This window comes from Episyrphus balteatus, chromosome 3 (genome assembly GCF_945859705.1).
Source record: "Episyrphus balteatus chromosome 3, idEpiBalt1.1, whole genome shotgun sequence".
NCBI lineage: Eukaryota > Metazoa > Arthropoda > Insecta > Diptera > Syrphidae > Episyrphus > Episyrphus balteatus.
The window spans coordinates 16,240,146-16,254,347 of NC_079136.1; the positions used below are offsets into that span (position 1 = coordinate 16,240,146).

Here is a 14,202-nt window from a genome sequence, read left to right on the forward strand (position 1 = left end):
GCCTGGCAACCATGTTGATACCAAACTGCATTCACAAATTTATATGCATAGATACTCCACAAACACTTTGAAAAAAATACATTGAGAAGTGAGATTTCAAACACCCAAGACCCAACAAACCCAAAACAAAAACCACTCACTCTCGATTGAGTGGGTACTCAAACTAAAAAATAAAGAAACGATGAAATCGAACCACCACTCATTCCGTATAACCAACTGACATTCGGTTCGTAGCGCTCTCTCTAATCGTTTGGTGTAGCGGATAGATTCGTCCATAATTATTTGTATCTTGTTTGCTTCATGTGTATCTCACAGATACAGCAGTGTATCTTTTTAAAGATTTTGCCTCAAAATCATTCGGAATACACTCTATAATCCGGTTCTTGTACCAGCCGCAAGGTGTGTAACACAGTTATCGATATTATAGTATTGTGTATGGATGATGTGCCGTCGTTTATAGTGTTTATATTATCGAAAATACAACAACAATAACAACAACAACAACAAATAAAACCTCCAAAAACAAAAGATATAGATTCGTCGTCTTGGTCGTTTGTCTTTTTTGTTGTCGTGGTGTCGTATTTAAATGCTGGCAGTTCTGAATAATTTTTTAGAAAAGAAAAATTCAAATGTTGCAACATTTTTGCAAATTTTACAAATATTCTAACCGGGGTCATTATAGTCAGTCACCGTTAATATTAGTTTAGTGTCGAACAACAACAATATTTCGATTGTTGTCATCGACCTAAATTTGAATAACTTGTGTGTGCGACCTTAACAATAAATTAATTTAAAAGTTTTAAAAAAAAAGAGAAGAATAAGAAGAAGAAAATAAAATATTTAAACAAAAAGCAAACAAAAAAGAAAGAAAAAAAAATTGTGAAAGTTCTTTTTGTTTGTGCCTTTTTTTGCAGCGACAACAACAAATGTCTTGTGTTTCCAGCCAAAAGTGAATGTGATTACTTACCTATCTTAAAATCGTCAAGTTTTTTTCTATCGATAAATTGAATAAAAAATAAAAGTTATGTATCATAGAATCAATAAAATAATTAATTGAGTTATATTAACAAAATGTGATTGATACAATTATTTCCCAAAATAAGTTTGATTTTTTTTTTTTGTTTAAATATCATAGCTGTCATCTTGTTTTGTTTAACGGTTAAACAGGATATCCATAAATTTAACGAAGGAAATGCGGTGACATTTTGTAAAAACGTCATTTTTTAAAAATCAAATTTTTACTGTTATTAACCAACTATAACTGGATTTCAATAAAATTATCACGTCATTTGGACATTTAAAGGATACTCAGTTTTACGAATAACTGGCAATGGGTTTTTCGACGGCCCTTCAGGGTCGTGCGGCTCATGAGGCGCTTATATTGCGCCAGGATGCTGAATTGCGTTTAATGGAAACAATGAAACGTTGTTTTCAAATGAAAGCAAAATGTGACAGGGAGTATGCTGCTGGGTTGGCAACAGTAGCTCAACAGGGATTAAAAATTGATCGTGCTGATGATATGCAAGGTAATGGAAGGGTTTATTTTGTTCGTATTTGTTTTTTTTTGTTAACAAGAATATTATGGGTTGAAATGAAATTAAGAAACTATCTGCTTCTTTCAGAGACGAATAAAAATTATTCTAAGGAATAATCTCAACAAAAATATTGTGTCAGTTGTCAAATCTGTTTTGAAAGAATTTTGAAAAAAATAGAGTGGAACACAAGAAAACAAAAACAATCATGAATAAAAATGACGTTTAATTTTAAATATTTTTGAATTTGACAATTTTTTTTTGTTATTCTGTAGAATAAATTATTCTTGATTGAAAAATTCAATGTTTTTATCTGATTGTTTAAGAGCCTAATAACTTTATTCGTCGAACAGTTAACTAACTGTTTATTAGAAGATTGAAAAATTGGCTCTTAGAAATAAAAAAAATAAAATAATTATATTCTTTAGCTTGTCAATAGCCCAGTAATTTTTTTCTGTAAATCCAACCGATTTTCGTGACCTTTTGACCTCTATAACTTCTAACGCGGACGCGATATCAATGTCGATTTTTCACATCTTCATAACAACGCCGTAACGAAGGTCTATACCAAAATCGAGCCCAGTAGGAATTTTTCCGCAGATAAAACCTAAAATTACTGGACTACAAATGGATTGAAAAATTAGGGCTAAAAGATTTACATGTTTAAATTTAATAAATGAAACAATCATCTGTTTTCCCCTTTGGAAAATCTTAAGGAAATGCTAACTTTGTTATTTAGTGTGTTAGCCATCATCGTAACACAAGGACATCTACTGAAAGAGTATACATAAATCCAGTAAAACACTGATGCAGTTAACCGGGTTATTCTGATGGTACCTACCTACATTTATAATTTTTTTTTTAGATTTAATATATTTGCATCATATTCAAATAGCAAACAAAGCTATATTTGGGCGCCATTTTCCCAAACATTGGCTGTTACTATACGAATGATTTGGAGTAGAAGAGTAAAAATTCGGAAAGCTTTTTAAAGATAATAGATATTTTGTCGAATTCAAAACAACTTGCTCAATATACATCGCTTTTTAACCCTTATAGAAGTAAGATGGTAATTTCTGATTCGACATCAATTTTGACTGTTTGGCCTATTGGCCTTAGGTATATTAGGTTCAATGTTATAGTTGAAATTGCTAATGTATGGTCAAATATTCAAAATTGTAAGAAATTCGACGAACATTAAAAAAAAATATTTAATGCATATTTAATTCAATGCAGAAATTTTTTAGGTATTTGCAATAAAAATTTTATTTTCAATTTTTCAGTTGAGGCGATGAGAAACAAAACTCGCTATATCCATTTTTTTTTTTTCAAAAATATGATTTTGATGCACATTCATAGAGTATGTATCATTGAACAGTTTTGCAAACTAGTTTTGTAGAAAAATTATTCAAATCCCCTTTCAAAATTCAAGTTAAATGTCGAGCTTTACTACTAGCCCCATATAAAACTAGAAATGTTTTTTCCGTTTTTCTCAAAATTAATGATTATGGATAAAGCGAGTTTTGTTTCTCATCGCCTCAGTTGAAATAACATTTTTTTAATGCAAAATTTTTTTATTTGCAAAAAAAGTTTTTTTAATGCAAATATTTTTCAGTTGCAATAAAAAATTTATTTTTAGTGGAAAGTTTTTTCAGTTGCAATAAATATTTTTTTTTAATGTAAACATTTTGTTTTGCAATAATTTTTTTTTTTAATTTGTAATGAAAAACAAATGGGTTAAAAAAAAATATTTTTTTACAACCTTGGAATAGAACTTTAATCGATTACACTGTTACAAATTTTAGAAAGTTATTTGATAAATTCTCCTACGAAATTTAAGTACCAACATGTTCAAGATTGGAGTTAATGCACAATTTATTGCTTGGCTTAAGTCTTACTTGCGTGAGGATATACACTGTGGGCTTTAATGGTTTTTAGTTTTTTTTACACAAAGAATATTGATAAAAAAAACGTATCGGAACAAAAAAAAAACAAGAAATTCGTACACAAAAGCTTAGTACATATTATCTTCATTTAAGACCCAATTGCTGAATCGAAACTTTAGCATTTAAGTTCTACATAAATCCTTATGTGACAATTTACGCAGAGGAAAATTAAAATTAATTGTTCATTTGTGAAGAAAACGTAATAAAAGTAACATTTAATGATGTATCTAATAAAATATATATCAATTAAATATCTAAATCCTGTTGTAGAGTTCAATTTTGCAATACCAAAGTCATACCTACAATTGATAGTCTGTAATTAAAAATTGTTTTTAAATGAAGAGCAAGTACCTAAATGAAATCTAGTAGCACATTTTTTTTTTATTAAAAAAATGAACGACGATAATAGAGTTAACAATTTTTTGCATCCGAACTTTATTAGTGCACATGCACATTCAGCGATAAAATATCGAACACACCTTGGAATTTGAAGTGAGCTGTCAAAAAGCAATCCGTCATATGGAGCGGCGTATTCTATTGGTCACCCCTTTCTTCTGTCCCATCCTTCAACTTCAACGGATTGATTGACGCAACGCACGCAACGGATTCTATGGGTTGGGGTCTTAACTTTACAGAGTCAGCCAACGGTTCAAGAAACTGTTTATCGCTTTATATATAAAAAGCAGATCGAATCATTAGCAAAATCGAAGCTCTCGGTAAGATGTAAACGTTCTACAAAGCGAATGGTGAAAAAAGATCTCTATAAAACGAATTAAACCAGCTATACTAAAAAAGGCTGAGTATGGCTGGATTAGACGATAAGCCCACAACTTGACAATTACAATAGCACTTAATTTATTACCTTACTGTAAGCATAAGCACACAAAAAAGCACCTGTCGATAAAGTCAACAGACAGTGGCCCGTAGGCATAAAAAATATAGGCCAGTCATTATGTCGGAAAAAACGGCTTAGAAATGCAAAATGACCGAGAAAGCTAAATTTTGGATATGTTTTAGAGGATGCTTAAAAAAGCATAACTTGAAGTTTTCGACCAAGATTTCCTATGAGCTTTTTCCGACATTTTGAAAAAAAGGATACAATTGGTTTTTTGACAATAACTCGGCTATCTTTTTTGTAGCTTTTAATAGTGCCATTTGTTTTTTGACATAATCTATTTTTGGGTTTCATCACCCAAAAATAGATTATGTCAAAAAACAAATGGCATGTCCTAAGTTTTTGACTTTCGAAAGGTAATTTGGGTTAATAAAATTGGGGTTACAAAAAAACCATTACCATCCTCTTCTCATTATTTAATAAATAAATACAGACATTTGTATGTATGTGTTACTGATATAATAATATAAACATTAAAAAAAAACATGAATGATTGTTTTTTTTTACAACCGAACGGGCGCACAGTGGTCGATTTTGAGTCACTAGGTGGACTTAATTCTTTTGTATGTCTTATTGGCTTTGAATATTATTTTTAATGTGATAACGCCTTACAAATCGATGAACCCTGGTCTCCCGTTCTTCCTGTGCCTGTTAGCAGTTTTTTCACCTTAGCTGCTATATTAATTATATCAATGTACAGCTTAAACTATTACACTGGTTTATAAGGGTTATTTTGCCGAAACAAAAATATACTTTTCTGGAGGTTTTCGGTGTCCTAAACTCGAATCCGAAGTTAAAAAAAATTAATCAGCTCCCGTTTTTGAAATATTACCGTTAGAAGATGCAAAAAAACGTTTTTTTTTGGGTACTTCGGACCTTATTCTTTTATATAAGGAAAATTGTTTGAACATATTTAGTAACGGTTTCTATAAGAACTGTTTTCCATCTTCCAATGCCTGTTTAAATCTTTCTGATTTTTTTTTATTGCCCGAGATATCCTTAATGGGAAAAAATATTTCTTTTTCCCAAATTTTTGACCGTTTTCGAGCCCTTTTGACCGTTTTTTATTTATATCTTTTTCGTTTTGATAGATATATTAATCAAATTAGTAGGAAATTTAAATAAAAGCCAGTGCAAAATTTCAATCATTTTCATAGTCACATTTTTGAGATAACGGTAAAAAGATGGTCTTTTTTTTGACACGTAATATCTTTTTACATAGAGCATTTTTAAATTTGATTTATTTTTATTTTGAAAAGATATAATATAACCTTTCATTTCATATATCACACATAACAGTTCATGCTCTACAAGCTTGACAATCTTGAACAATGTCTTTCCGTAAAAAAAATGGTCACCTTAAAAAGAGCGGATTGGTACCTGAAAGAGACGAAAAAAAAAATTGTTTGCGGCGGTTTTCGGCACTTAATTTTAGCATCAAATTAAAGGTAATGATTCAAACTACAAAATATAAAAAACTCACGATGGCACTCTTCGGCACTTTTTTTTAATCGTCCAAAAAGTAAAAAACAAACATCTGAGAACTATCAAAAAAAATGCCTTACAACATTCAGTTAATAGAAATAGAATCCGACTTTTTTTTTTACAAAAAACAAATTGAATTTAAAAATACATACCACTAGCATTTTCTGACATTTTTTTGTTCAACTCAATTAATCACTTTTATCATAAACTATCACTTTGTAAACACTTGTTAACTCGCGGACGTTAAAATAGAGAGTGAGCAAATCATGAATGATTACATTGAGATGCTTCCCATTAATAAAATAACGGAATCAAAAAATTATTTTTGTTGTTTTTTGTTGTTTAAGAATATTTACTTTCGGCCTAACGGTATTTTTTATGTTGACAACAACTTTTTTTTCGACTTTTGACCAGCTACGATGTACTGAATCGACCAGTGTGGGGCGGCTTGCTTGGCGGTGGGTGCGGACTAAACGACTTTGCGGCCGGCTGGAAGTCGTAATTTTTGTCAAAAAAAAAAAAAAAAAATATAAAAATACGACATTGTAGGTCTGAATTTGGTCTACAAATTTTATTTTGATAATTTTTTCGATATTCATCACCCAAAAATAGATTATGTCAAAAAACAAATGGCATGTCCTATGTTTTTGACTTTTTTAATCGATATCTCGAAAACGGTTCATGATACACAAACAATTTGTATGCATGAATTGTAGAACTAATTAAAAGCTACAAAAAAGCTTCTTGTAAAATTTTCGCATCACGTCAGATAGCCGAGTTATTGTCAAAAAACCAATTGTATCCTTTTTTTCAAAATGTCGGAAAAAGCTCATAGGAAATCTTGGTCGAAAACTTCAAGTTAAGCTTTTTTAAGCATCCTCTACAACATATCCAAAATTTAGCTTTCTCGGTCATTTTGCATTTCCAAATGTATATAATGACTGGCCTAATAGGAAATACTAGCAAGAGAAAATTAATAAGTTTAAACTAGGTTTGATATGCACAAAATGTTTATAAAAAAGTTCATACTTTACAATTTTTCAAGTAAAATCATTTACTATTTTTTGTGCATACGGGCTAGTATCGGGCAAATAACGCTTTTTAATTGTTTAAAAAAAATTTTGTAGTTCTACATTAGAGTAAGTTCCCATCTCTGCACGACTAATGAAACCATAACAGTATGGTAAAAAAAGATTTATTCGTTTTATTAATTACTGAAGAATAAAACAATTTTAAGATTTTAAAATAAGTTTCTCATACGCCACAGTGACCCTCTAAGTTCGCAGTTTGCAAGTCGCCCGTGGAACAAGCACAATATTGCATTTGGCTTTCCGTACATCTTGCCTCTATATAGAGAATGAGGATGGTTTAAAAATGACCTCAGATGATTTATGCAAGACAAATGAGCAATCAATCACTAACTGTAATGAAGTCCTTTGGAGTGATATATTTCAAGAAGTTTTGGGCCTACAGAGGTGCAGTTGCGGTGAAATAATAGCAAATTTTAACTTCGTTTACTGAATTTTTCCATATTATTCAGAAACTGAAAAATGTATGAAAAGTTTGCGGTTTTTCGCTCATCACGAAGTTAGACTAGTCCTTCGGAGCTGCAAACATGGTTATAAAGTACTATAGTATCTATCTTAACAACATCCCGAAAAATCAGTGCAGTGCAATTTTTTGCTACTTATAATGTCTAAAATGACTGTCTTACCTACGAATCAAAAATGCTTATATGTTTTTTGTCTTTTTTTATAAACAAAACTTAAATAACTTTTAAACTCCCTTAAAACATTCATTTATCTATAAAAAAATCATTAACAAAGATAATGACTTATCTTAAGTAAAATGTTTCCTTACCATTCTACTATCTTTCTCTTTTTTAAGCCCCACAAACATATTGAGAAATTGTATTATTTTTTTGGGAATTTTCCAGAGATAATGCAAACAATGCACAACAACATTTATCCAGCTACTACACAATCATCAGAAAAAACACAAGAAAATTCGATTTCTAAGCCTTCTGTTAAAGTATTTTTAGAATTAATTCAACACCAACCACACCCACCAGCCGTGTTAGCAATGATTTTTTTTGTTGTATTTTTGTTTTTGTATTTTTTTGTTTATATTATTCTTGGCAATGAAAATTATGCTTATTATTATTTGGAAAGAATTGTATAAAATACCGCATGCCCATCACTCAGCTCCTTCACTTATAAAAAGTCTGTAATTAAATTAAATTGTTCACACTCGCTGTGTGTGGCTCAGATCGTTGGCACCTCAATCAAAATGCCACTAACAGTCGACCGGGTATAATCTCTGGAAAAAAAGAAAATACATTTCTTTCGTTTTTCCAATGATGTAGCTTTTTTTCCTTTGCTTCTCTGCATTCAGCTTCAGTTTTACCAGCAGCAGCAAAGTGGCAATCAACATCGTTTAAAACCAACATAAATATACACAGATATATCTAGTTGAAGTTGAACACATTCCAGCAGACTAAGCAAATAAATTGCAAAATAAAGCTCAGCCAAAACAAAGGAAATAACGTGTTTATACATATATATAAAAAAAAAACATAAAATAAAAAAAAAGAATAATTGATGTAACACTACTTAATTTAATTTTTAAAAAACAATTACATGGCTAGTGGTTTTCATCGAAACGGAGTTACAGTTTACGCCTGTCGGCTTTGGCCAACTTCACAAGGTGATGGTAATTGCTTTTAGCAGCATCACTGTTTACCTACTTGTTTTTTTTTTTTTTTTCATAGTTTGTTTCAATGTTAATGTGCAAATGGGTGTTGCGATCAAGAAAATGAATTAATTTTATTTTAATTTATTACAGTTAAATGAGGTTGCACCATGTTTTTGAGGTAAATTATGGTTTGGGACATCAAAGAATTTAGTAAATTGAAAAAAAAAGTAATTAAAAGGTTCGAAACCGAATTTAGAGGACAACAACCTTTTGCCCCGATGCCATAGGTTAAGTTCAACATGGGAAATGAAACCACAAAACCACTTCTCTATTAAAAATTTTATTGATGGGAACTCTGTTATGGACTGTATTGTAGCACTGGTTTACAGCCAAAATGGACACTCAATCCCACAATTTTTTTCTTATGTACTTTGACCTCAGGAACTCGAAAATCACTTTAAAAAAATTACGATAGATACGTTTTTTAGATATAATTTTTCAAAGTTTTTTGTTGTTTTTTTTTCCTGCATACTTAGTATTCGGGCTATATCTTGAATAACAATTATTTTAACAGAAAAACCGGCGCCTGAAAGCTGAATAAATAAGTAACAAACGCTAGAATAACTTTTTTGGTTCACTCCAGATGTTTAAGTGTAATGTAATAAAATATTTTAAAAAATCGATTTTTAGAAGAAATTTTTGCCAAAAAAAATTTCTCACTGAAATAAAAAATCTAAATCTTGAGTTTTTTACAATATTTTAATTTTAAACATTTTGAAAAGGATATACATAACATATATATCGATAGGAAATTTAATTATCTTTTAAAAATCTGTTTTTTTTTAATGTTATGACTTATGATACATTGCACTTTAACATCTCGAGTGTCCCAAAAAGTTATTCCAGTGTTTGTTGCTTAATTATTCAGCTATCAGGTGCCGGTTTTTCTGTTAAAACAATTACCTATCACTCAATTTATAGCCCGAAGTGGGCAGGAAAAAAAAACGACAAAAAACTTTGAAAAAATCATTCATAAACATTGTTTTAGATAAGATTTTTGAGATTCTTGAGCTCGAATCTATATAAATATAAGTATAACGGAACTTGCTGTCAAAAAAATTTTAATTTTTTTGTAAACTAGTGTACTTTGTGAACAATGCACGAAATCAGTATGAAATTCCAGAAATTTCAAAACATTACTTCCTGATATCAGTGATACCAGTTTATTTTAACATTTAATTTTCATCTGTACAAGATTAATTAAAATAATTAGTCAGTATAAACTTTGGCCTTATTTATTATTCAATCAATTATTTGTTAAACATGATCTCAAATTAGTCATGATAATTTTAAGTAGGTACCAGCACAAATTTTTGTTTTTTTATTTTTTGTTTAATACTTTTTATTTGTGTTGGCAAATTGTGTACATAAATATTTTTTTTTCTTATCTTCACAAAAGTACCTACTCAAATCTTAAGCGAATTTTAAATTTATTATTTGGTTAAACAACAAATTGTATATTGCGTCAAGAGTTGTGATTTTATTTCAGAGGGGATTCACTCATACTCAAATTTTTTGTTTTTTAAATTATACAAAGTACACGAACGATTTAAAATTAATTTATGCATAAGTCAATAAAATATAATCTAAAGAAAAAAATATAAATCTGGAAATTGAACGTGAATCAATTAAAGAGAGACACACACAATAGGTTTTAACTTTCACTCTCGGATTCGACAAGTAATTCATTTATCACGTTCATTGACATTTTACAAAAATGGATAACATTTTAAATGGATTTAACTCTTTATGTGAAAGTAAGAAGGTAAACATTTTTAGATAAGAAAATGAATTGCAAGATTGTCACACAATTATTTGAAATAGAGTTGTGGATTAGTGTAAAATATTTCTAAAATTAAATGAAGAAGACATTCAATCTTTAAGTAACAGTCATCGATAAATAAATCAAATGCTTTTTAGTTTATTGAAACTTTTAAAAACTTATATTCTGTTGATTTTGTTTGGTACCCCCAAATGCAAATGATTTGTATTAGAGGACTTATCGTCTAGAAAGTACTTATGATTGAACATCAAAGATCCTGAATGTCTAACTAAGCGTCCAATTGAATCAATAAGTTAAGACATTGAATTTTGGCGATTGGGCTTAAGTCAGAAACGTTCGCAATTTTGTATCAGTAATTTTAAAGCCTTCTAAGAATGGGCAGATTCGGAAAAGTTAAGGACTAAATATTAAGTCAAATTTCGCGTCTCTGCTTGCTTAGCTGACAAAATAAAATGCACGACTTGGTAGCAGGAACTTGCTCTTAGAGTTCAAGTTGCTTAAATTTTTAACACTTTTTATATAGAAATTTGGAAAATGTAGGTACATATATGTAAAAAAAAATAAAAAAAATAAAATTCGTTCAAAAAAAAAAAATAAAACAAAATCTGAAATCGAATTGCCCTCCAAAACAAGTATGCAGTTTTGATTGCTATATTAAGATGCATTTTTAGAAACAAATTTTTCAAAATCGTTAGAGCCGTTTTTTAAAAAACTAATTTTTTATAAATAATTTTTTGGAAAAAAAAAAGTTTTAAAATAAAATTGGTATGCCATTTTGTAGAAATCACTAATCAACATCTAAAAACAAAATTTCAAAAAAATTCAATGTCCCGTTTTCGAAAATTTGATTTTTCAAAAAAAAAATTTCAAATTTTTTTAAAAAATCCAAAAATTATTTTTTTGGAAATTTTGTTTTTGGCTTATTTTTAAATTATGTAAATGCTTCACAAAAAGTTTCGTTGAAATCGAATGAGCATTTTCGGAGACAATCGGATTTAAAAAAAAACCGTTCTATGGCAGGTACCGTTAATAACGATTTTCAGAAAAAAAAATTTTCATTGAAAGATAGACCTTGTCTTAAAACTTACATTTTGGGTAAAAAAAAAATAATTCCAAAAACTCCTCTGGAAAGTCGCCAAATAATGCTACATACCAAGTTTGACATCAATCGGTCCATCCGTTTAGGCTGTAGCTTCGTTTACAGATAGACTGACAGACGGACAGACAGACGGACTTCCGGGACCCACTTTTTTGGCATTCTCTATCATCGTAATGTCATGAAAAAATGCTATCTCAACTTTTTTTTTGTACGAATGCATAACTTTATATATAGTAACTATATCGCATTTTATCACATTTTAAATCGAACTTGCCACTTTAAGGTACTATCGATGCTTGACCGAAACTGAACTTTTTCCAAATGGTCATACAAGTCTTGAAGTTTGTCCCATAAAAAATTGAGAATTTCGAAGAGTAAAACAAAAGAGTAAACAAAATCTTTAGTGATAATTTTTTTTATGGACCAGAAAAAACTATAAGTACCTAAAAAATAAAATTATGATACATCGAATTTTTAACTATAAATCTATCAGTGATCTTGCTCTGACCATTTAAGTGTCCCATCAATCTATGTTTTTACTACTATTTTACTACTATTTTCGGTTTTTCCTATACGTAGACGTAGGGACTAAGGACTACCGAAATTTGTGTTTTAAACTGTAAACTATGCTATCCAAAGATGCACTTTAGCGTTTGAAAAATTATAGCAACTCGATAGTTTTTTAGAACACCAGAATTCGCAAGAATGGAAAAATAATTGAAATGTGGAACACTTCTTTTTTTTAACGAAAATACGAAAATCAGAGCAAGGGTGTTACATATATCTGAAACAATAAAGCCGGTGAACTATTTTATCGAGTTTTTTTAATCATATTTAAGATCTTTCCGCTATAATTTACAATAAAGTAGTTTTTGTTTCAAAATTTCATTTCAAATATAATTCTCATATCTAATTAATTTTGTTAATTTTCTAAATTACAGGCAGCCTCATAACAAAATCCTGGCGCTCCTACATGGACGAATTAGATCAACAAGCTAAACAATTCCGCATAAATGCTGAACTCTTGGAAGTAATATGCGAAAAATTGGCTCATCTTTCACAGGATAAACGGAAAGCCCGCAAGTCTTATCAAGAGGAGCATGCAAAAATTGCAGTACGTTTAAATCATGTAAGTTGATACGCAATAAGAATACAAAATTTTACTCTCTCTCTCTCTCGGTTTACACTAAATTACAAAACACAAAACTTCTAAAAATGCAACTAAAAATAGTTTTCAATGTCTCGAGACTATTTTTAAAATACAGCTATCACACGAATAAAAAATAAACCTAAAACAAACTCTATAAATAAAGCAAGCAAGTGTTAAGAACGCAGACAATACGACTCTCTATAAATATGTTTGTAGTGATTGAAGTGTAAATATAGTATCCAGCTGAGGCATTTTGTAAACAATAGAAACAATCTAAATATGCCTACTTGAATAATCTATTAGATGCCGACAGATGAATATTCCCGGACGATTGTTAGATATCGTTGTAATCGATGGAAATAAATTAGAATATTGTTTGTTGATATAGAGGTTTTGTTGTTAGAGTTCTTTACTTACTTTATTAATACAGAAATGATAATGTTCTTGGGACAATGACCTATGGGTTCATTCGAGATGACTTCAATTAATAATTACTGGTGGTTGTAATTAGGTACATATTCTTAAAGTTAAACACCTACCCTAACCGACATTGTATTAAAATTTCGTCTTACTTTATTCCAAAAAATAAAACAGACCAAGCCATTAAAATAATAATAAAATGTTTCAAGTATTGGGGTATTTTTTTTTATTGGGATTTTTAGGTTGATATAACTGCGAATATAAATTATTTATCAATAAATATTAACATTGGTATCTACTATTTGCTTTTCCACACCGGAGGTGTTCAAGAGATAAGATAAACAAGCAAAATGCAATTTAAAGTTTCTGACTGTGTTAGATAGTCGTAAATAAAATAAACTCACGGAAAAGTAAAAGTAGAATTTTTAAATATTTTTAGGGCAAATGTTCTTGTATTATATGTATTGCACATTCAAATTATACTACCGCATCCATGTGTTTAGTTAGCTAGGTTAGGTTAGGTAGTAGTGGCTGTCAGGCAAATTACCCGACACACTTAGACCCTTATGGATCCATTGTGATACCACAAAAGACTAGCAAGTTGGGACTCACTAGCCGAACCACTCGGTGCTTCTTATGAATGAAGATAGACTTTTAACGTCCGTTTTCACTAGATCACTAGTGTAATCGTAGAAGAATTCTCCTAGATAGAGTTTTCTTCTATTAGATAGAGCAGGGCAGGTGCACAGAAGATGTTGAACAGTTTCCTCTTCTTCTTCATCCATGCAACTTCTGCAGAAATCGTTAGAGAACACGCCCATTCTTTTTGCGTGTCTACCTATTAGACAGTGTCCTGTAAGGACACCTATGGTGCAGCTAATATGCATTCTGTTTAAATTTAACAAACCCTTTGAACGTTTCAAGTCTATACAAGGCCATATTTGTTTAGTAGCTAGGCAAGTATTACTCTGAGTCCATCTGAGGTTGGTTTTCTTTAAAGCGTCCTGCTTTAGCATAAGTTTGCATGTAGCGATAGGTGTTCCTATATTGTTCCTTTCTGGTTGAAGAGGAGTAATTGTTCCTAGTTTGGCAAGTTCGTCTGCCCTGCAGTTGCCTGGGATGTCTCTATGTCCCGGCA

The 14,202-nt window shown here is 30.2% G+C and overlaps 1 protein-coding gene across 4 annotated transcripts in view; it reads left to right on the plus strand.

Annotated features, from left to right (window-relative positions):
• Positions 1-222: 222 nt before the first annotated feature.
• LOC129913250 (tyrosine-protein kinase Fer) overlaps positions 223-14,202 on the plus strand; it is a 114,081-nt gene continuing 100,101 nt past the window's right edge. For all 4 annotated transcript variants that reach the window (XM_055991830.1, XM_055991831.1, XM_055991832.1 and 1 more), the window contains exons 1-2: positions 223-1,526; positions 12,436-12,623. In XM_055991830.1, coding sequence (XP_055847805.1) covers positions 1,331-1,526; positions 12,436-12,623 — 384 coding nt within the window. In that variant the 5' untranslated portion in view covers positions 223-1,330. The remainder of the gene's footprint in view (positions 1,527-12,435; positions 12,624-14,202) is intronic.